At 39.0% G+C, this 24,711-nt stretch overlaps 2 protein-coding genes across 3 annotated transcripts; both read left to right on the top strand.

Moving 5' to 3' along the window:
- The first annotated feature begins 1,176 nt into the window (after positions 1-1,176).
- Positions 1,177-11,149, top strand: LOC123774787 (uncharacterized). 2 transcript variants are annotated; one of them, XM_045769396.2, is made up of 8 exons: positions 1,177-1,257; positions 4,279-4,357; positions 5,541-5,570; positions 6,148-6,339; positions 6,540-6,575; positions 8,574-8,699; positions 8,934-9,034; positions 9,168-11,149. In XM_045769396.2, exons 2-8 carry the CDS (start codon positions 4,300-4,302, stop codon positions 9,516-9,518), a joined length of 894 nt encoding a protein of 297 aa, XP_045625352.1. In that variant the 5' UTR covers positions 1,177-1,257; positions 4,279-4,299; the 3' UTR covers positions 9,519-11,149. The 2 variants fall into 2 exon arrangements, with proteins under 2 accessions (XP_045625352.1, XP_045625351.1); XM_045769395.2 differs by having other exon boundaries at positions 8,571-8,699.
- Positions 11,150-12,274: 1,125 nt separating this feature from the next.
- LOC123774788 (LYR motif-containing protein 2) lies at positions 12,275-15,902 on the top strand. The gene is made up of 3 exons (XM_045769398.2): positions 12,275-12,432; positions 13,775-13,915; positions 15,746-15,902. Exons 1-3 carry the CDS (start codon positions 12,373-12,375, stop codon positions 15,824-15,826), a joined length of 282 nt encoding a protein of 93 aa, XP_045625354.1. The 5' UTR covers positions 12,275-12,372; the 3' UTR covers positions 15,827-15,902.
- Positions 15,903-24,711: the final 8,809 nt, after the last annotated feature.

Here is a 24,711-nt window from a genome sequence, read left to right as displayed (position 1 = left end):
CTGTCTGTCTCTCTCTCTCTCTCTCTCTCTCTCTCTCTCTCTCTCTCTCTCTCTCTCTCTCTCTCTCTCTCTCTCTCTCTCTCTCTCTCTCTCTCTCTCTCTCTCTCTCTCTCTCTCTCTCTCTCTCTCCTATATTTTTCACTTCATGAAGTACATGACTAATTTGGGTGCAACCTTGGTCATTTCCCTTCATTTCTCACACTGAAGTGTCATGCACTGGCCGGCACATCCACCCCGTCACGCTGCTGGTGACACGTGGTGACACATAGTTACACGTGGTGACACATAGTGACACGTGGTGACAAGCAGTAACATGTACAACAATAGTTTCTCGTGAACATGCCTGGTATCTCCAGAGAGAGAGAGAGAGAGAGAGAGAGAGAGAGAGAGAGAGAGAGAGAGAGAGAGAGAGAGAGAGAGAGAGAGAGAGAGAGAGAGAGAGAGAGAGGGAGGGAGGGGGGGGGACACCTCTGGTGCAATTGTAGGGACCCATAGCCTCGGTGAAGGGAATAAAGAGCATTCAGAGAAAAACTTGTCATCTAACTTTAAATACATATGAGTATATTTGTTTCTCCTTCCATCCCTTTTTTTCTGATAATATACTTTATTATGCAAAGTTACATAGTTGCACAACAAAGTGGTTACAAAATGTGAACATTAAGAGGAAAGCAAAGAGTTTATTCCCTAGAGGCTGTAGAGTTCTTCGCACTCCTTCGGCACAGGGCAGGAACCGAGGATGCAGAGGGCATTCCCCCTCTAGACCGCCACGCTGAAGGCGCTGGAAAATGGGAAGGTGAAAAGTTTCTCGCTCTAGTCACAAGGGACTCTAGAGCGGCGAGCTTTTCACCCTTTCAGAGTGAAATACAGATATGTCCAGAAGCCCGTAGTTGGGTACCACAGACGATACAGTCACGTATTCTTCAGCAGATTACAAGTTTGGGTGACGACGGAACAGTCATGCAGTGTTTACAGGTAAAAATACTTGAGTGGAACAAGAAAACGCTCTCTCAAAACATGAACGTGATTCCGCTTCTTAAGTACAGCCTCATCAATATTATGATCCTTGTGTCATCGTTTGCCCATACCTGAAATTCCAACAGAAACAAAACAACAAAAATAATAATAAACATGTATGAAATATTTTTTTTTAGCGTGACGAATGCATCCTAGTCGCGTATAAAAGGCGCGACCGCCTAGGTAGACGCCACAGTCGAGGAGTGAACTTATAACTGGTAGGAGCTCCCGCGTGTTTCTCAGGTAGGTTCACCAGCGAGCAACATACACCGAGACGAAGCCTAGGGGCCAGATTCACGAAAGCACTTACGCAAGCACTTACGAACTTGTACATCTTTTCTTAATCTTTGGCGGCTTTGTTTCCAATTATTAAACAGTTAATGAGCCCCGAAGCACCAGGAGGCTGTTTATAACAATAACAACAGTTGAATAGGAAGTTTTCATGCTTGTAAACTGTTTAATAAATGTAACCAAAGCCGTCAAAGATTGAGGAAAGATGTACACGTTCGTAAGTACTTGCGTAACTGCTTCGTGGATCTGGTAGGGCAGTAACTCCCTTTTTCTTTTTTCTTGTTCTTTTTACTATTACGTCTTTACAGGTAACTTTAATCGAGCGTATCTGTTGTGTGCTTGTCGACGCCTTCCGGTAATCTACTTTGATACAAGTGAATGAGAGAGACAGTAGTTAGGGAAATGTAGAAGTTTATGATGATGAAAGGTGTGACAGTTGGGTATGGTGTTTCTGGTTGTGAGGGTAATGTTACTGGTACTGTGTGGTGACTAATTTGACAGGTTGGTATGGTGGAAGTTCTGATTGTAGTGAGTGTGATAATGACGGAAGTGGGTGTACTGGTGGTCTCGTCTAGAGTAATGAACAATGTATCCCAGTGAAACAACTTGGGTCAGTTCTGACGAAACAAGCAGAAAGAACGCGACCTCCAAACATGTATTTTGTTCCGCGGAAGTCTTCACTACAGAACACCATCGTCAGTTAGTACATGTACCACGATGGTCAGTACACCAACCATACAGCTCCAGTTAGTCATTGTTACTCCCATACTAATCATCCTGCTCCAGTCATCATTACAGTCAGTTACATCCAGACAAACCATCCTGCCCTAATTCACATTCATAGTTACATCTAGACTAACCATCCTGCTCAGTTATCAACACAATTACACTCAGACAAATCATGCAGCTGTAATTCAAACAGCGAAGACACTGTATTATCCCAGCACCACGAGCAACACCATCCATATATTGCAATTCTGTAGCACGAGTTGATAGCCCTTCCAACCCCCTTCGTTAGATTCATCAAGTCTTTCGATAAATATTGAGTATTCAAATAGAAGACAATAATTTACTCAGAGTGAAATTTGAAAGTCTGCAGGATCATTTCATCAATATAAAAAAAACTCAAAGTGTGTCAAGTTAATAAGCCTAGCACTACATAGTGGCTACGATTTTTTTACGGCTCTCTAAATGTGGCTTCGTTATTCTATCAAATATTTATTTTTAAAATAAACCTACATCTCATTAATAGTTTAAAATAAGTATTTTATTCTCATTTTTCATGTGAAACAAAACTGACATTGATATCGACGCAATAAAACTGTACCCATTTGCTGCTGCTGACAGGAGAACGATTATAAAATATTCCGTTGAGTGATTCAGTCTAAATCACGTGACAGGTTGGGCCAGAGCTTGTCAACAAGCCATTACAGCGCTTAGATAAACACACGTTGTTATGATTAACATGAATAATGAGTCCAGAGTTGCACAAAGTCTAACGAACTGCAGTTAGTTAAGTCATTTATTATGCACACCCCCCCCCCCGGTACCCATTCCATGGGCGGAGGTGGGAAGGGTTACAGAGGCACAGTAATGGCTTCAGGATGAACTGTGGTTAAGGAAAGTGTGGTGCATACTCCCTGTCGCCGCATCACCCGCCATCACACTGGATGCACTCGCAGTTTTTTGACGTCTTAGCTTAATTAAACTTTATCAAGTACAATAAGCTTTAACGAATAGCTTCACATTAACTCTTAGAACGGAGCGAAATATAAGCTTCGTTTGGAGGCTTGACCCGTTAACATGCCTAAAATAAAAACGTAGCTATTTGAGTTTTATGACATGAAATAAATCAACGACCTCCCCTAGAATGTCTGTTGCCCGCCCAAACATTCCCGCGGCCGCTAATTCAAATATTTTCCTGACTGGTGTAGGAAAATTATCGCTAATCAAAACCTTTAATTTTTTAACACAAACAACTACGACTGAATGTTAGACACTATGCCGAGAATTAGTCATAATGACGGGGATGAAATCAAATAACCCAGTCCACACATATGAAGGAGATGACATTTCGATCCGTGGACAATATCATTATTCTGTAATATATCTTAATCAGAAGAATATATCTTCACATTTTTCTCCAATATATCTTTCATAGATGTGATAAAAATTCAAAATAAAAATTAAGAATATGAAAGGCTTCAATGACAGAGCAAGCAGTCTAGGTTTGGTACAGCAGAGGTTAAACTTGTCTACTGAGACTGATAAATTATCTTGCTACACAAGGAGGTGGTTTGAGACCGCCTACCTGTGATTAGCCTGAACACCCAGATTAAGCTGTTGAATACTGATCTTTGAATTAAGCTTTGACACTTTCTTTGCATCTGCTACTTGCAGCCAAATAACGCTCTCAATATATTTGTTTCTTGCAGTTACTGACGCTCCTCTTGCACTCTAGTGCAGCGGCATCATTGCAAGTGTCCTGCAAAAATCTTAGTGGTACTAACGATGCACTTATCTAAACCACCTGGTTCTCTGGCAGCTCAGCACGAAAAATAATGAACATAAATTCAAAACACCCCGGAACTCGAGGGAAAATGTCAGATAGCTCAAATCTGAACTAAAAAAAAATAGCATTTGCAATTCAATGTAGACATTGTAATGTTTATGAAAATTGGTAGATGACCCCCATGCAATTTTAATTGTGAGTTATTGCTACCTGCTAGCAGCCTCAGCGTCCTTTATTACTAAAGTTGCAGCTAGTGGTGGTTACCAGCTTAGTTACACGAGTGAGCTTGGGAACCACCCAGAGTAGCCTAGTCATGTACAACTGACTGGGCGCATTTTTTGCAGCGGGGAGCGTGTTTGGTAAGCCAAGGCCCGTCATGGTCACAAGTCTGTCGGAATGACGAACATTCGTCACTCTCACTATTTCTATTATATATAGTATATACGTATTTTGTTTTCCAGACTCACGCCCCGAGAACTGTGATGCAGAGTCTTATTAAGCTGGTGGTGGTTGTGGCGGCCGCGTCCCTGGTCGTCAAGGGTGAGCCCCCGTCACTTTGTGTGTGAATGGATGATAATGGTCATGTTTTATATGCGAGGATTTCCTCTATTGACACTATAATTCCTCTGCTGGATGTGTATGCTCCCTCTGGCTCCCGCAGGAAGAAATATAGGAAGGAATTGTTCTCTAAAAAGAGTTATTGTATTTTTTCAGCACATGATACACGTAATGTTATTTTTGGTGGCGACTTTAATTGTGTCACTTCTGTGAGAGATTGTAGCATTTAGTCGAACACATGTGTATCTCCTGCTTTAATTACACTTTGGAAATGTATTGGTCTCAAGGATGCGAATAACATTAACGGGGGAGTCTATGAGTACACATATGTTCGCCAGAATTATGGTTCTAGGCTTGATAGCATATATATATGCACACTTTACATGATAAAATTAGTTCTTGCAGTACTGTTCGGTTCATTGTTTGGTTGTGATGAAGCTTGTTGTTAAAGATCAAGTTAAATTGGAGACAGGGTCATGGAAGCTCATTTGCAGTCTATTGCAGAGTAGACATGTTATTGATAACCTTCAAATATTGTGGGAACACCTGGTTGGGCAAAAACGCAAGTGCCAATGCCTGTTGGAGTGGTGGGACATGTGTCAAATTGCAGGCACAATTTTTTTTCGTTGAAAGATCCAAAATAAACTCGGCTGAAAAATATGGCCTTTTATCCTTATTACAACACAGCTTAAAACAACTTTATGCAAAGGTCAATATGTTATCAGACAAGTATGACGAAATTGTCATTTCAAATGACAGAATTAACATAATGCGGGATGAAATATCTGAAGGAGTTAATGTTCGCCTCCAGATTAATGAAAGAATGTATAATGAAAAACTCTCTCCATATTTGTTAAATAAAGTCAAGAATAACAAGGGTACAGCACTTGTGACTAGTATCAAAGCAGGTGATAGGACGGATGTAACAAATACGGATGGGATTGGATGTTATGTTCTAAATATTTATATTTAGTAGTGGTAGTAAAACTATTGTAATTATTTGTATTCACAATCAAATCACACTAACGTGATTTTTTATTGTCACGTTATTTGTATTAATATCATTATTTAAATTAATAATAATTATTATTATTGTTATTATAACTTTAAATTAATCTGATTATTTTATTATTTCTATTTATTTCATAATTTAAACTTATTTCAGAAATCGAGGCTTCGAGCACAGCTAAACCAGGTAAAGTACTTTTATTTTAAATGGCGTGAATTATTTTTGTCCGGACTTATATAATTTCAACGTTTCTCACATGATAAAGCTGTCTTGACTAGTTATCATAAACATTCAATGAACCTTCAGCCAATGACTATTCACAGGGATTTATGAGTAAAAGATTAATTTAAATATCCGTGATGTGATAAAAGATTTGTTTACGAGTTTATGATGACTCACTAGGCTTGATTACTGCGTCTTAGTGGAAATTATATAATCAATGCACTTGCGTTGTATTCACTACACCCAAATTCTATAGTCAGTGCACTATCGGTTTTTAGTTATTGCCAACAATTCACTCAGGTTATCTGACATATTTTAATGCACAAGTTATTGTACTTGAAGAGGGATTAATCCATCGTACTTTAGAAATTAAGCAATCGTAATTGAATAGGTTGTTCCAATCCTCAGGACACTGTTCTTAACCCAATACCAAAGGCAGTAGTTCATACTGTAGTTGTGAAAGCCTACTGTAAGTGTAGTCGAAACAAGACAGAATCAACATTATAAAAGGGGGACTAATTTAATCATTGTCTTCATACAGAGACCCTGGTAGAAGGAGCGGACGCAGCCACCTCAACACTACAAACTTTCTTAGTAGGAAACGAATCTATCACCCAAACTCCACAGACAACGGATGCGCTGACCTCAACAACTGAATCACTGGTGGCATTAAACGATTCGACCACCCTAACACCCCAGACAGGGAACGTGCCCACAACATCACCTCAGAATGGCGAGTTGAAAAATCTGTTTTCATTAATTATCTTAAAAGAAGAAAACCGTTTTGTTAATGTCAATTAATATATTAATTTGAATATATGTTCAATAAGTTTATTTGATATTAAACAAGTGAATAATAAGAGTTAGACATGTAGTAAGTACATGTGCATAGACACTGAATAATATGTATAATTGTGTGCGCTACATTGACAGTGACAGAGATGTCTTCTGGACTACCTGCTTTCGAAGGTGAGTTGAGACTTGAGCACCAGAGTTATTACTTATATATGTATGTATATATATATATATATATATATATATATATATATATATATATATATATATATATATATATATATATATATATATATATATATATATATATATATATATAAATGCAATTGACGATCACAAAACACTGATCATTTTATGCGGAAAATCCACAGAGAAATATGAAATGATACAGCATTCATATTTGTATCATATTTCTCTGTGGATTTTCCGCATATATATATATATATATATATATATATATATATATATATATATATATATATATATATATATATATATATATATATATATATATATATATATATATATATATATTGCTAGTTACAAGAACAGGTTTCTTAAGAGATGTGGAGTGCAAATGTCAATAAAACCTAAGATTGAGGAGTGTGCTTAGTTTGGTCAGGACGGAGGGATGTATGGTGGCGTGGTGTAGAAAGTATGCGGGTAAATTTCCTTTTTATCTTTAGAATTTAGAATTTATCTTTTATCTTTAGAATTTAAAATCATCCCTCTTTAGAATTTCCCGTGTAACCGCTTTTCTTTGTTAAGTTCGATTACCTGCCCAGTCACCAGTGCTTTCCTCTCTATATGATTATGAAGAAATTTGGTTTGATGCATTACCTTGAATGCTGTATCATTGCAGCATCAGGATCTGTGGGTTAGTTCAAGAATTCAACCAACTACAAACAACTTATTCTGAGGACAGGATACAATAGGAAAACAGAAAAACACTTTCATCGCATGAGGGTTGGATGCCCATGTGCACGCTTCGCCCCACACTGACGCTCTGTCTCCTGACTGTTTGGTATTTTCTCTGGCAATTCAGTATTCTTCCGGTTCGTTCCACCTGTTTTTCGAGGTTGTGTAGCAGCATTTTACAAGGAACTGTATCAAAAGCTTTTAGGCCGTCTATAAATATTCAGTCTAGCAATCCTTCTCTGTCATGTTTACCTCACTGTCGTATAACTCTTGCAAATTCGTTAAGCACTATATCTCTTCCTTAAAGATGTGTTGGTGCTTGTTCTCAAACCTAGTTATCTCTAAATGTTCTACTAGTCTTATATTTTTATCCAAGTACTTTGTTGGGGGATACTTGTCAGTGACACCGGTCTTTACTTAAACGCCCCTTTCCTCTCCCCTTTATTGTATTCCGGCACTACAATTGCCCTCTTCCAGCTTCTGGGCATTTCTCCCCCTTGCTAGTGAATCAATAAAGATCAGTACCTAAAGTAAATTAATGGTGAATTGTCTGGTTCTATACTTGTTATACCTTTTATTAATTCTAGTTAATCGATTACTTCCTCTGTTGGTCCCTCAATAAGTGTCAGTATTGCCGCTAGTGTTACCTCCGCTATACCACTGGCAACTGCTCCGGCTCGACCGTGTGAGTGCCGTGGAAGCTGGCGTTTAGTAACTCACAAATTTCCTCGCCATTGTTTGTATATTCTCCCTCTTGTCTTGTTACCTGTTTGTCCTCTCTCATTTTCCTTATAATGGGTTCAGGCAGCTTTGGGTACGGTGTCATTTTCATATTTTTTATCTATCTGGTACCATTTCTAATTCGAATGTGTGTGTGTGTGTGTGTGTGTGTGTGTGTGTGTGTGTGTGTGTGTGTGTGTGTATTATACTATTTGTATCTGCAGAATCGAGCTATTAGCTCTTGGATCACGCCTTTCTAACCAATTTATTTTTCCTCTATTATGTCTACTACATATATTTATCTTACACACGCACACACACACACATCCCCAGGAAGCAGCCCGTAGTAGCTGCCTAACTCCCAGGTACCTATGTACTGCTAGGTGAACAGGTGCATCACGGTGAAAGAAACTGCCCCTAACTCTGTGTGTGTGTGTGTGCCTATGAATAATGTTGACACCCGCACCTGTTACGTTGCCATATATGAGTGGAGACATGCTACATGGCGGTGTACAAGGCCAACCTTACCTGCAGGTGGAGTCCTGAGGGAGGCCGGGGAGGAGGTGGACGACGAGGACACGCCGTGGTTCGTGCCTGGGTGTAGGTACTACTGCATGTGGAAGGAAGACCCTTACTGCTGCGACGACGGCTCCAATCCCCGTGAGTACCCCGCCTTTAAGTACGTTTATTGAGACAATAAAATACATCTCAAAGGGCCAGAGTAGCGACTCCTTCAATATCGCCCATCTCATGTCCTTCTGCTCTTGTACCGACATCCTGAATGATACCTGGGAACTCTTGAATATTCAGTGACAGGTTACCTCTTCCCTTTGATACTTCCTTCACACAACTACAGTCACAGCGATCATCACTAATCACCATCTTCTTCCCTAGTGCCTCCAGACCATGAGATTCACGAAGGCCTTGCCTGCCCACCGATGGGTGACCAGATCTGCAAGAGCGACGCCATCTATCTGGCCACCTACTCCATCAAAGTGAGTGTTTTATAATCGTTTTACTTACGATTGTGCTGTAGATACCTCCCATGAATGCTACTCATCTCTTAATAACGTTTTAGGCATCGTATGCACTGTCTTGGTAACTGTAAGATGCTCGGTTGTGTTGCAGACGGCGAGGTACTCCGGGTCGCTACCTCTGGTGAAGGGGGCGCCGAAGGAGCAGTTGATGTGTGCCTCTGACGGCTACTGCCTTGAGGACGAGAAGTGCTGCCCCAGCCAGTGTGCTGGCAGACACATCTGTCTCCCAGGACTGCTGCCCATTGAGAAATTTCCTCTTGACTCCGACGAGCAAGAAGAGGAAGAGGAGGAGGAGGAAGATGTAGAGGGAAGAATGATGGAGGAAGATGATGATGTTATGCCGGAAGGCGACGAAATGGAGAAAGTGATGGAGGATGATGAACAGAATGGGATGGAAGAGCGGAATGAGACAGGAGCGGATGAGATTTCAACTCCATATTAGTTCATTTATTATGTACCCCATACCCATTCTGTGAGCGGTAGTGGGAAGGGTTAACAGAGGCACATAATGAGTTCAGGAACTGAACCCCCCAAAATTCATTTAGGTAAGCAAGTTACAGCACCGATGAGCTAGTTACATAATATATCAACATACAAATAAATCAACAGTGTCTTCACAGTTTATGAAACAAACATGACCGTGACCCCCTAGACGCCCCAACACAAGGGGTGAAGAGTTTGCAACTTGAGCCAGTTACATGCATTATTGACCTGTGAGGCAGTCCACACATCTAGTGGGCGGCGGTGGGACGGTTGCACACACCTGCCCAATGAGAGAGAAGAATGGCGATGAAGACAGAAGTAGCAATGCAATAGAATAACGTAGAATAACATAGAGGAGGGAAACAAATGTTGGAAAAGGAGAGAAATAACACAGATTACCAAATAAAAGCGGGAATATATATATATAAATACATATATATATATATATATATATATATATATATATATATATATATATATGTTATATATATATATATATATATATATATATATATATATATATATATATATATATATATATATATATATAAATAAATAAATAATGGAGGACCAAATAAAAGCGGGAATATATATATATATATATATATATATATATATATATATATATATATATATATATATATATATATATATATATATATATATATATATATAATGGAGGACAGATTGAGAGGTAAGGCGTCCAATGTGAGATGTTAGGAAGAGAATTGATGTTAAACGGCCATCAATTCACCCTATGGCAGCAGTTGTCAAAATTGTTATATTTCTCAATTTAATATGGATATTTGGCTTGGCTGCCAGCCACAAGAGTCAAAATCTAAATCTGCATTCGATAAATTTGTACAAATGGTTATAATTCTGGCAGAACTGAACAAGTGTACAACAATGTCACTCAAACTAACATTATTAACAATCTTTTAGCGTTTAGCTCATCATTTAAATAATGATACATATTAGCGAAGCACTGTATAGTAGTAATAACGACTGTTGTAGTAAAAAATGTAGAACAAAAGTAATGCAAGTAATAAATAACATACTAGAAACCGACGTTAACTAACACACCGTGAAAGACAATCAACAAGCTAATTATACTTCAACATGAAGGTAAACAAACATACAACGTGGACACACACATTATCACCGCCACCACATTTTGAAACTAAATATATGACAATTTCTTCTTACTCCATATTTTCTGTTTTGTAATATATGACACACGAGAGAACTTGTATAATTCCACTACATATATTCCATTCTTGCATAACATCCCACGAAAGTTATCACACAAGTTGTTCCATGTCTGGGACCTGTCCATCTCTCCATCACCAAGTCCAACCTGGGGATAACCCAGTATAAAGTAAACATAAGTCCTGTGTAAACAACACCTCTGCGCGCTCTCTATAGCCTGTGCTACACTGACATTTCGTTCTGAGCAGCTAAATCTAAAACATCAACAATGGTTCACAGTAGCTGTATATCCTAGCACCTGGCGCTGCCTCGGCTCCCTCACACACTAGAAGTGTATAAACAACACCTCACATGTTGATAATAAAGTTCAGTGTCTTTTAAGTTTGTATTATTTGCTAGCTCCTTTTTTATAGGTATTAAAGTTATTAAATATATTTGTTAAATAAATAAATGACTTTCCATGGGCTGATAAACCTTCAGCACACTTCTCTAATTCCTAATATTTAATAATATTAATTAATAATGCAATAACTTACCTAAATTTACCTGAAGGTCGCTATTCTCTAGTAACTGGAACGGGGACTGGAAGTCATCAGCTTGGCGAAGGTTTCCCTATTATTACTGAGGATTGTTTCTAACAGGATTTTGAAGTTAGGTAAATATATGTCTTGGCATATACTACTTCGGCTGGAGGCAGTTCCATGGGTGAAAGCAGGATGAAAAAAGTATCTGCTTTCAGTCATACTTTGTGGCTTGTTGGGTTTGAAGGTGTTACCCTTTGTGTGCATTGCATTTAACTTAAAAAAAGAGATCTGGATTAATATCATCTAACTTGCTCAGGATTTTAATGGTATCAATGAGATCCTCCCGTTATGTCTGGTGGTGTGCAGTGTTGTTAGTCCTGTGGTCCCTCAACCGTTTCTGGAATGAGAATTAACTTAGTCGAGAATTAACTTATTTCAAAGCAAATATGTCATTCGAAGGTACTGTCTCCATGCTGTGATAGCTCAGATGGGAGGCACCACTACTGTAACCACGCCAGGAGAGACTACCTCTTGCAGCAGGTTACATATGCTACGGAGGCACACATGGGCTCAGAAACTAGATCACAATAATGTTTATTTTCTAGAAAAAAAGCAGCAGTATTTATTTATTCGGGCAGCATGCCCGAAACGCTTTGCGTAATAGTGGCTTTAGGCATTGTATGTACTAGCTCTACCTATAAGTCAACCAATCCTTGTAAAAATTTATTGTATGTATGTACCTTACCTAAATAAAATTGTATTGTATTGTATTGTATTTATTCAATATATAATTTTATCCCCTAAAACAATTTATTCGTTTACATCGACTAAAGTAGTCTCATATTTCTCACCTTCCTCTTCCACAGCAATCCACAATTTATTTCTTATTCCTTAGTATATATTGATGCATACATATTGATATTATATGATCTGTGCATATTCATAAAATGTAATAGGGAACGAGGGCGATTATAACGACGTGACTTGCTGGATAAGAACGTGTCGGCCCTGAAACAACAACACTGCCATCGTTCACATCATGCAAACTGCACGTACCATCAAGAAAACCCGTCGTTCACTATGTATTTAAGTGGGATTCTCTGTGGGAAGTTACCTCAGGGTACAATGAGCTTGAAACGGGTAATGTATAGTTTACGCTTGAGTGTTGAGAAAGACTAGAGCATAACACTAAAAGGTTTAATTAGATTTCCCACTTCGGTTTAGCATATTTCAGCTTGCTCGTCGGGTATCATCAATTTAACCTGTTGCTTTAAGTTGTTTCTTTTCCAGCGCGCTTCATACCAAAAATAACCACAATGGCTAAAGATTGATCTAAAGTACGATGGGCAAATCACATCCATTAAGTCTAGGAAACATGGCTCATCGGTGGGGGTAACTTTATGACCTACCAGACGTTAATTCTAGGCCAGGTGCTTCATTCCAGCTGTGTTATGAAGCACTTGGCCTAAAGTTAACAAAGTTCAAAAAGGCCAAAGGTTATGCAGACAACTCGTGGACATTTATATGTCACTGTTAATTGTTAGACAAACCTACTCTGTTTCTCTAATCTTACCTCACCTAGCCTAACAAAAATAAAATACAAATAGTTTATATGTATTGTGTGTGATGTCATCGGTTTAATCCTGGGAACTATTTTGTATACTGTGGTGTTATTTAAGAAGAGAGAAATCTTCTCTTCTGTTGTGAAGAGGTACAGTCAAATCATATACTACAGGCATTTCAACAAACTCATTTTCAGATTTTTAATTTAGAAATGGTTTGGTTTGATTGGGTCAGGATGAGTTTGGCTTGGATTGGTGAACCATCTTAGATACATAAGAGACTACTTGTATGTGTTGCGTGGGAGAAATAAAGGCAGTGGTGACTCATATCGTATCCTGGCTGGGGAGGATTTACTGGGCGCAAATCCTTAACTGTAGCCTCTGTTTAACTCAACAGTAAAATGGGTACTTGGTTGTAACAACGATTCTTCGTGGGGGTCATATTCCGGGGACCTGCCCGAAACGCTACGCATACTAATGGCTGTACAAGAATGTAACTATGTAACTCGGCTGCTCATGCTCTTCTACAGCTAACCACACCTACTCTAACTTAACCCTAAACTTATCCTAACCTGACAAGCTAATGCTGTTATGTGAATGACATTTGTTTGGTATATAATGTGGTAAACCAATTAAATGATTGTTTACCATGGTAGCTGTATATTCTCCAAAAATGATATGAGTTGTAAAAGGAGCAACTTGCTCTAATAAATTGCAAGTTTCCTCAGATATGACCCCCTATCGTACACTATTTCTTGCTGAAACCAGTAAATAATAATCAATATATGTTACAAATTTTTTAAATTTCAGATTTTAATATTTAAAAGTTCTTGTTAGGTTAGGAAATTGAGATGGATTAGGTAAAAAAAAAAAAATTTGCTAGTATACATTTTTTCATTAAACTTTATACTGTATTTCAGTTTATGTTGAGAACAGAAGCTATCAGATTATACAGAAATATACTTCGTCAATTGCAGCACTTACCAGACAAGTCTCAACGTAAAGAAATAAGAGACTGGACTCGGGCTGATTTTGAAACTCACCGACATCACGAAGATGAGGTATTCTCAGTTTTTTGTTAATGTTTTTTCAATCCTACAAATTGCTTATAAGAAAAATTTATCTCTATGTATTAGTAAGAAATATGAATGTTTTGAATTCATGCCCTTGTAATATATAATAATGCATTTAAAAGCAAAATTAATATTAGCTTTTATTTACTGTGTATCAATGCACCATATGTATTATAGCAGATATTAAATTAAAAGCAATGAGGTTATAAACAAAGGAAAATCACAGCACTTACTGTGTTTTAATTCACAGAACAGTACCCATATAGGGTACTATATGGTAATTGTAAAATGAGTAATATATGATGTTAATGCATATCTACACCACAAAGTCCATGGTTATGGTATTCCACCTCCAAAACCAATTACAGTATCTTTACATCAGTAGAAAGGCCACTAACACATGCTGACTGATTGTGCTGCCATGCATATTAATATCATATCTTAACGGTCAGTGGTTCCCAAGGAACGAGCCAAAGCTCATTGTGGTTGCTCTAGTACTAGGGCAAGTGGTGGTCAGACATGATGGTTCCATGTACTGTAAGAAATGTTGCCTTATATTATTGAATTGCCTTATAATATTGGCTTATTTACAAGCTGGCCAGATACTGATACCTGGGGTTCAAACACCTGGTGTGCACCTTATATATCCAGCCACTTAAATATTAAAATAACTGAGGCACCTAAAAAATTATGTAATGTCATTTTATAGATAAACATCTTTGCATACATGTCATTGGTGTTTCTGCTAAATAATTATTTATATTTTAAAGTGGTTTTGACTACCAATAATTAATGTTAGGGTGCCATATATTTGTGACTATTTCCCATGGAGATGTCCATGAATAAAGTGTCACATTCAACTTGTGGAGATTGTTCTACAGTTGAAGTGGCAATGGATGTGTTTATTTTAGATTAGTTTTACGAATCATCATAGTGTTCTAATTCATCCACTAGATTCTTATACATGTCAATACTGTTCTTTTCACAAAACTCTTTAGCGTGTTTGTGCAAGTCGTCTTGGTTCCAATTTGGGTACTGTCACACGACACCAGATGTCACATCTGTGGCTGCTTCTTAACACGTTATTATATATCTGATGTTGTAGTTCACAGAATGTTGTCCTCACCTCCAGCCTTGTGCACGTTTATACATGAGTTTAGCCTCTTGGTCGTGTTTATACCGTAGTCCTCGTCTTCATTCACTCTGTTCCGGCCAGATTCCAATTTTTCTCACAAATGATACAGTAACCAAAGAAGACAAATAAATCCCTCAAGTAACAAGATCCATATAGTGTTGTAGGACTGAACCAAAGGCATAAAAAATCACATTCTGCTAATTGCAATGATTATTTTTAATATTCTGTAGTTCTAGTACAGTAAATAATTTATAAAATCCTAATTGTATTTTTTGAGTAATATTTACAACAATAGATAAAAGAATATTAGAAACATTGAAGTCACATAATTGATAAGCATTAATGATGCAGAGTTGTGCTCAATTTTCTATACACCTATTGATACTACAGTACATGAAATCTGGAATATTTCTGAATTTCACAGTTTCTTTGTTGCAAATATTTGTCTGGGATTCTGAGATTTCTGTTATACTGTACTGCCTTGAGTTATACAGTACTGTGACATGTAAAGCAAGCATTCTGGAATTACAGCTGCTTGTTATGTAAAATTTTGTTATATACAGTAATATTAAATTGCACAGAGAAAAAGCTTTTCCATAATAGAGTACAGTAGTTTTAGACTTCCCTACTCTTTATATATTTAATGTATGACCTACTTTCAAGGACTGTAACTCATTTTGCAGGAAGTAATCAAGCGGCTGATTATGCAAGGCAGGAAACAACTAGAAGAGCTGGAGAAATCAATTCGCTTAGCTAAGTCATAATTCTGTATAGTATGAACATACTTTTGAAGTTGTAGTTAAGCTTGTATTATATAAATAGTAAATTTTTATTTTGTAACCTATTTTTTGTCTCCTTTGTAAGAATATAAATAGACTACTCTACATAGTAAACTTATTTGAGTAATACTGAACCATTTTTGTAATGGTGAACTATATCATTTTTTAACATCTTTCCGAGTTACTGTACAAGTATTATTCTGTAACTTTGCACCTTTTGTTACTGTAGGAAAAGCACTTGTAACCAATATGCATGCAAAATGTAGAAATTCCATTTATTGCAAAAAAATTACATATTGTGGAGAAATGAGGATGAATACAGGCAAAAATTGCAACCTGACATGGCAGGTTTTATACTGGAATGGTTTAGATACTGCTGAGAGAACAAGAACAACGAGAGATAAAGTGTTGATTCTTAAGTCTCCAAAAATCTCCAAAAATTAAGTCTCCAAAAATTAAGTCTTCAGTATTTAAATATACTGACACACTGTACATAAAAATTGGCAATAAACATGGAAGGCCAATGTCGATTTTCAAGCATAAGTTGGGTGAGGAGGGGAGGATTGTTGAAGCATAAGCTAACTCTCTAAGCAAATTGAAACCACCACCAAAATATATTACACATACACACACACTATACTGCCTTGTACTTTAACATCATACCCACCAAATCGTTTAACAACCAGGTACCCATTCACTGCTGGGTGAACAGATGCTACAGTTAAGGATTGGTGCCCAGTAAATCTTCCCCGGCCAAGATACCAACCCAGGGCAAAGCGCTCGCGAAACGCCAGGAGAGTGTGCTACCACTTTGTTATGGGGACCGCGTACCTGGGATTTTTGGGATTTTGGTTTTTACAAAATCAAACCATGGGGCTATTGGTTTTTAATGTAAAGGTGTAATTTTCAAAATATAATGATTCAACTAGAACTAATATTTTTACTATTTTCTGGAAGTACTGTACTGGTATTTGACTTGTATGAGATCTCTGATTGACTGTCATGCTCAATTGTTAGTTCTATAATATAGAAAAGGAATTAATAGGCAAAAAATTGCAAATTGAAGCTTTTATTTTGTTTTTTATAACTACCCTATTTAATAATTACCCTATAATGTGTGTGAACTACCAAAGCTTTCAACATTTGAAATCAATTTAATAACAAATCTAGACAAAACTTGTGTATGATAATGTAAATAGCATTGGACAGTATCAATATACTTTACTAAGTAGAACATACACAATGAAATAGTGATTCGGGTTTTATTCAAAGAACAGCCATTTATATTAAAATGTTTAGAGTACACAGGTTGTCAAGACAACAAAAAATGCAGCACTTTCTGTCGCCTTGGCAGATGCCTTTTGACAAGATTGTACCTACATACCTCACAAAGAAACTACTCACAATCCTCATACTTAGCTTGATGCTAAATTAAATGCTCTTGAACACACACACACACTCTTCCAACTGCATACATTATCATCACAGTCCCTGCATACATCATCATCACAGACCATATACACTGATGATCTCTTAATTAAGCTTCAGGGAGGGAGGGCAGGAATTACTGGCACTGTATGCCAGTTTAATGGCAATACTATTGTGAGGCTTGTATCAGTAATTGGACATTCTGTCTCAAGTTTAAATTTTTTGCTATTCTTGTTGTGGTCAAGATTATTGAAAACCTTACTTATAGATACCGTAAGCAATTATGATTACTTGTTATCCTCATTATCAGGTCTTAATATCTTATAATTAAACTCATAACATGCTTGTGTCTTAAGCCAGACATAGTTACATATGCATATTTAATAAAGCAATTAGTTTCAAATTGCTGTGGATCCCCTCCTTCATAGGTCTCTTAGACCATGATTAAATAATTATCCAAAGAAAGTATATGTCCAGAAGGCTACATTTACCTGAATTTACCTAAATGCCACCATTTTTTGTAGCCTCGATGGGGACGGGAAAGTGCCTCCCTACGTTGTGGCTTATTGAGCTTGAAATTATTGCCTCTTGTGTGCATTACAATAGCCCTTTAAAGAAGTTGTCTGGATTAATTCAGACAACTTCAGATTAATTCAGTTCTAATTTGTTAGTACATTATTTTAAAGGTCTCTCAATGAAATCAGACCCGTCATAGTTGGTTTGTAGTGCTTATTGCCCTGAGGCCTTCAACCGTTCCTGCTATGAGAGTTGACTTTGTTCTCGAGTAATTTTTGTCACTGTTGAAATTTCTCCGAAGCAGATATGTCTTTTTGAAGGAGCAGTCACTGTACTTGGTGCACCAGAGATGTATAACTGAATAACTACTTTCTTTAACATGAAATCAAAAGTCTTTTAATTATTCCCAAGGTTTGGTTACCTTTTTTTTTTTTTTTTTAGTGTAGCGTGCCTACTAGTGAAGCAATGTTCAATAACTGGTTGATCATAACTCCTAGGTCATTTTCTTCATGAATCTGGTGCATGAGGAAGGTTCTTCAAAGATATGACCTGTGGTGTTATGCCCTGTAAAGCTCATTAATATATTTGTTCATTAAGGTGAGAAGAGAAATGCCTGAAAGGCTCTCTAGGGACAGTTGGAGTGAGGGGGTGGAAAAAGAATGGGGTAAGTTGGGAGTGAAGATTTGAGCAAGAAAGCAAATGCCTATTGACACACTTGTTACCTTAATCTATCCAGTCAACAACAGTGGAAATAAGATACAGTGGAGCTCTGCTCTTGTCCTCATTACAGCTGTGCCTTCCCCCCTACCATCCCTCTCTCTCTCTCTCTCTCTCTCTCTCTCTCTCTCTCTCTCTCTCTCTCTCTCTCTCTCTCTCTCTCTCTCTCTCTCTCTCTCTCTCTCTCTCTCTCTGGCTCTCTGTCTCTCTGGCTCTCTCTCTGGCTCTCTCCCGCTCTCTCTCTCTCTCTCTCTCTCTCTCTCTCTCTCTCTCTCTCTCTCTCTCTCTCTCTCTCTCTCTCTCTCTCTCTCTCTCTCTCTCTCTCTCTCATCTTTCCTAGCCACATTCCTAAAAAAAATAGGATATAATTGATTTGATTGACTTTTAAAGTTTAAGCCACCCAAGAGGTGGCACGGGCTTGAATAGCCCGTAAGTGGTAGATTTTGTGGAGTGACTGTGATCTTTGGTCGTGAAGGGATATACTGTATGCTGAGCGTGCATTTGACCATCTGTCCTCACTATGTGGCTACTATCGCGTGGGAGGATACTGCTTGACAGTATTTATGAGGGTGTCCAGCTGCTGGACTCCTTTTATGGACCAGAAGAGTGGCAGTGTTGATGGCTTCAGGGTGGTTACTGCAAGGTTCAGGGAGTCTTAAAGCTCTTCTAAGGTCGTTGGTTACATTCCAGGAGATAGTGAAGTAGTGGCTGTGATTGGCAGAAGATGCATTCTCACTCTCTTGGTTCACTAATATCCCAGTTCCATTTGTAACATAGATGTAGTCTATTTAACCGAACTGCTATTTTCCCGTGGATTCGTTTTGGGATATTTAATCTCTAACTTGGTGGCCTGAATATACCATATTGCAGAGGGTGAATCTTCTGCTACTCACTGTTATAGGTGGGCTTTGGGTTTTGTATGTACTCTAGGCTGGGTTGGATTCTTTTGTGGATCACTGAATGACGAGTTGCCAATTCAGCAGTTTCTTCAGCTTTCTCATTTAATGGGATTCCAACATGGAATGGGATCCAGTTTAGGGTTATGTCGAGCCTTTTGTCTCTAGCTTCTTCTCCTAGATACAAAATTGCGGTAATTATTTCCACATTGTCTTTCCACTGCTGACAGGATATGAAGCTGAACCATTTACATTTGATCACCAAGGATGGCTACCCCCCTCATTCCCCGTCACTACCCCTCATTACCTCTCACCTTCCCTCACCACCCCTCACCTCTCACTACCTCTCACTACCTCTCACCACTATGTACTGTAGCAGGTCTCTAACCCCATGTTGCACAGTCGAGTGTGAATGCTAGTTTTCATTGTACCAGCATTTCAATAACTCACTTAATTATATGTTAAACAGATCTGTAACTCTGTCATGGAAGATAGAAGAAAATGTATATATGCTGGTTAGCATTGTAAATGTGTGTGGCCACGTCTGTGGTAGAAAACCAAACTTCAATGAGCTTCTAGGGTTGAGCGCTTGATAACCCACCATTGCACAGTATGCAGAACAGATCTCCAGCCCCGTCTGTGTGAGACAGACGACAATGTGTGTGTATGCTGGCTGCCATTGTGAATGTGTGACCACGTCTGTGGTAGGTAATATACTGGAAAAAATATAGTGATCATCCCTCACTACTCTTCACTAACCTCACTACCCCTCAACACTCCTCACTATCCCTCATCTTCCCCCCAGCCTCTTATCACTGTTCACCACCCATCGCCACCCTTCTACCACCACCTTCCTTCCCCCCCCTCCCTCCACCACCATACCACCCTTTGTTGCGTCACCTCCCCCCCCTCCCTCACCAACCACCCATCACCCCCCCCCCCACGACCAATCACGTATTATACCATATGTAAATTCCAGTAGCATGTTTTGATAAAATATTATAATTAAATCGACAGCAAACTGCACTTTGCTTCTGTGTTTGGATAACACGTAAGAGCAAAAAGGTATATATATATATATATATATATATATATATATATATATATATATATATATATATATATATATAATGTGACTATAACTTTCCAATGGTTCATACAGGTTTTTTATTCTACTGGTATTTCACGGCCGCATTTCAGATATCAAGTTTTTGGGAGGTGCCATACAGGCATACACAGCGACACTAACAGCCCGACACATATTCAGTTTCTTTCTTTATTATGCACCCCATACCCATCCCGTGGGCGGTACATACCACGACACAGGCAATCACAAACTTATTTTCAGTTCATGTAATACATTGGTCACGAATCTTGCGAAAGCCTAACATTTTAAGACTTTTTTAACTCGAGCTTGCTGACAGCCTCTAAAATTTGCATAAAATTGTTTTCAATCCAGTGAACTGAAGTGTCGTTATTGCAAGTGATAGCTGGCAACACTAGTGGTCTCCTTTGGTGTGTGTGTGTACTCACCTAGTTGTGCTTGCGGGGGGGGGGGGGGGTGAGCTTTGGCTCTTTGGTCCCGCTTCTCAACTGTTAGTCAACTGGTGCACAGATTCCTGAGCCTACTGGGCTCTATCATATCTACTTTTGAAACTGTGTATGGAGTCAGGTTTGGCGTGATATTATTAACTCCTAGAGCTTTCTCTCTCTGTCCGTTTCGTGAAGGACTTCACGAAACTGTCGTTTCGTGTGTGTGTGTGTGTGTGTGTGTGTGTGTGTGTGTGTGTGTGTGTGTGTGCGCGCGCGTGCGTGCGTGTGTGAGACCTGTGTATTGGTGCATACATGAGCGTGTCTGGAGTGTGAAGGAACAATGTCGTCTTAGGTTATGCATATTATATTATTTGCATAACCCAAGACGACAAATATGATACATTAATATTATCAAATATGATTGATTTCGAGGAACTTCGGAGATGTTAATATATTATCTGCATTTCACAAAATTCAACATTTCTCAAGCGAATTTGTTTCAAACAAATCAATGTATTCTTTTGTTTGAAAATTGAAAACCTAGGATTTAGAATGTTATTATTGTAAACACCTGTAGCGAACCTAATTGATTGTATACAACAAAATAGGCTTTTCAGGCCTGTGCGAATCTGTAACGACAGACATATATATTAAAAAGAGCAGTAAAGGTCAATATGTAGAGCCACACATACTGCTCTTTGCTATGCTAGTCAGGTCATCACTACACACGAGCTAACGACCTGAAGTATAGAAGCCAGCCAATATAATCCATATATGTAAGAGAGAATGGAGGCAGGAGCCACTGAGCAGTTGTAGTGTACCTTGTACCCATCTTGTGAGTGGCAGTGGAAAAAGATTCCAGAGGCACTTAACAGATAAGGTTCCTGAACCCAGAAAATCGTTTGGCTAAACCTTTCTCAAGTCAGAGTCGCGATAGGTGGCAAGCGGCGTGCCTCAAGGATCTGTATTGAGACCCATTAAGATCAATTCTTGAGTATGCAGCACCGGCAAGGAGCCCCACTTGGAAAATCAAAAAAATATTAATTGAGGAATTACAGAGATATGCGCCTAATCGTTTCCCAAAGATGAGGGAAAGCCTGCAGTGAAAAGCTGAGCAGTCTCAAACTTACCGCGTTGAAAGAAAGGCGAGTGAGGGGGAGGGGATATGATAACATACGAGATATTAAGGGGAATTGACATATGGACAAAAAGGCAATATTCTAAATAAGAAACTCCAAGGTCAGAGGACGGGGGGGGGGGGGGCGGAAGCTGGAGAGAGATGAGGCAGGATCAGAGAACACGGACGGATGCTGGAGAGACAGGTGACCCGGAGAGACGTCTTCCCGTCACGCAAGCATTTTATTGTTTCTTAATTACAGTTAGTACTTAACCTATAGCTATAATGATATTAGTTTTATAAAACTAATAAAACAAAACTAAAATATTACAATAAATTGTAAAGTAACTCAGGATATTTTAGAAATTTTGTATAAAATATCTATTGTTTAATAAAATTGAAAAAGAAATTCCTGATGTTTAAAAGTTGTGTATAGCGAATTGAACTTGAAAACTTCATCCTAAAATTCTGAGTATCTTAACAGAAAACGGTGATAATAAATGGGGAGGTAAATGTAACAGCACAAGTAAGTGGAATTATGTACTATTCCAACAGTCAGGAAATGAACTTATTACACCTAGTATTAAATCGTACTGTCAATTCAGAGGATGGGTTGCAAATGTATATTTGATAGAACCCAATAGGCTCCAGAATCTATACACCAGTTGATTGACGGTTGAGAGAGCTGGGACCAAAGAGCATAAGTTCAACCCCCGCAAGCACAACTAGGTGAGTACACACCACGCCCCCATGATGACGTCAGAGACTGGGGACCATGACGTCATGAAGGGGGAGGAGGGGGGTAGAAGGGGTCTGGTTATGTCAACAAACTCTATGTAGAACATGGCCGTTGACACTGAGATGTTGTAAATGCCGGAAGGGGAATAGAGGAATGAGTTGGAGGACAGCAAAGGGTTAGACGAGGCGTAGGAAAGGATGGAAGATGGAGGAGAAGGATGTTAATCAAGGAAGATCAACAGACAAGGAGAGAGAAAGAGTGAGAGAGAGAGAGAGATGAGTAGCAGCTGGGTCGGTAGCATTCATTTAGTTTATGGGTATGGGTGGTGCAGGTGGTGCACTGTGACAGCTGGTGAGGGAGAGAGAGGAATGGTTGTGGGGAGAGAGAGAGAGAGAGAGAGAGTGGGGGGGAGGCTTCGATGCACCAACAGAACTGTTACATATAACATCTGGCGGCTTGAGTGGGCATACTATCATACACCATCCGGCTGAATTACTGGAGAGGGGGTACATCTTATAATACATCCGGATGACATACTGGAGGCGACGCTGTATCCACCATCCGGCTGATAGACTTGGTAGACATATCTTTTACAACATCCGGCTGACAGCTGCTATTTTGTACGCTCCTTCCGTTACTACTACTTTATCCACTACTTCTTTCCTACCTTTTCCTTGTGGTCCTGCTTGTCCACAACACAGCCAGACGGCCCTTGACCCCTAGTCGCCGGAGACACAACAGAGGAGGATCGTGACCACCGGTTCCCGAGAGAGATGAAAGAGGATTCGAACCCCCGCAAGCGCTGGATCAGAACGGCCGAGGCCCAAAACAGGAAGCGAAGTTCCAAGGAATTTATAGACTGGAGACATCCCCCTAATGCTCTTGTGTGTGGGATCCAGGTCTCTTGTTTACGATGCTTGCAATAATGATTTGTTTACATATTTTTATTGTTGGTGGTATGAAGGAGATATTTAATTGTGTAATGACTCAGGGGGGGGGGGGGGGGGAGGGGGGAAGTTTGTTCGGTGATAGACGATGATAAACGTGGGTATGATTGGGTTATACTTAATAGATATATTAAATGTATATATATTTAGATATGCATAGATATACTAAATGTATAGACCGTTGTGTTCTATATACACTGGTATTCATTTTTCTGCTTTCGCTCTGTCTCATTCTCTCTCTCTCTCTCTCTCTCTCTCTCTCTCTCTCTCTCTCTCTCTCTCTCTCTCTCTCTCTCTCTCTCTCTCTCTCTCTCTCTCTCTCTTTGCCCCCTTCCCTCTCCCCGCACACACACACACACACACACACACACACACACACACACACACACACACACACACACACACACACACACACACACACACATTGACGGTTGAGAGGCGGGACCAAAGAGCCAGAGCTCACCCCCCGCAAACACAACTAGGTGAGTACACACACACACACGTTCTATCTCTCATATTTGTAAATTACCTAACTGCCGGAGTTGAGCCTTACATGTCGATGTTTGCAGACGATGCCAAATTAATGAGAAAAGTTGAGACATGAGAATTTTAAACACACTCCAAGATGACCTAGAAAAGCTGTAGGGTTATCCTGAAGAATGGCTACATGATTTTAACACCATTAAATGTAAGATTATTAAAATGGGAACAGGAGACCAGAAGATACACAATGAAGTGGTGAACTGCCTCTCTCTCTCTCTCTCTCTCTCTCTCTCTCTCTCTAACTACTAGAGAAAACGTCTGAAGAGTTAAGATAGTACCAAGCATAGCTCCAGAGGCACGTATGTATAGCATTACGTCAGTCGCAAAGTTGACAACATCATTCAGGAACTTATATATAAGGAAACATTTAGATCACTGTACAACACGTACGTGAGACCAGAGTATGCAGCCCCCATCATCGAACCTCCATTTCC

This window comes from Procambarus clarkii, chromosome 68, assembly GCF_040958095.1.
Source record: "Procambarus clarkii isolate CNS0578487 chromosome 68, FALCON_Pclarkii_2.0, whole genome shotgun sequence".
NCBI lineage: Eukaryota > Metazoa > Arthropoda > Malacostraca > Decapoda > Cambaridae > Procambarus > Procambarus clarkii.
This window is presented reverse-complemented; position numbering and strand designations above follow the sequence as displayed.

Excerpts from the sequence above, each read along its gene's own strand:
- LOC123774787 (XM_045769395.2), top strand. The coding sequence starts at position 4,300 with ATGCAGAGTCTTATTAAGCTGGTGGTGGTTGTGGCGGCCGCGTCCCTG. Across the intron at positions 4,358-5,540 it reads CGCGTCCCTGGTCGTCAAGG|AAATCGAGGCTTCGAGCACA; the intron begins GTGAGCCCCCGT and ends AACTTATTTCAG. Across the intron at positions 5,571-6,147 it reads TTCGAGCACAGCTAAACCAG|AGACCCTGGTAGAAGGAGCG; the intron begins GTAAAGTACTTT and ends GTCTTCATACAG.
- LOC123774788 (XM_045769398.2), top strand. The coding sequence starts at position 12,373 with ATGTATTTAAGTGGGATTCTCTGTGGGAAGTTACCTCAGGGTACAATG. Across the intron at positions 12,433-13,774 it reads GTACAATGAGCTTGAAACGG|TTTATGTTGAGAACAGAAGC; the intron begins GTAATGTATAGT and ends ACTGTATTTCAG. Across the intron at positions 13,916-15,745 it reads ACCGACATCACGAAGATGAG|GAAGTAATCAAGCGGCTGAT; the intron begins GTATTCTCAGTT and ends CTCATTTTGCAG.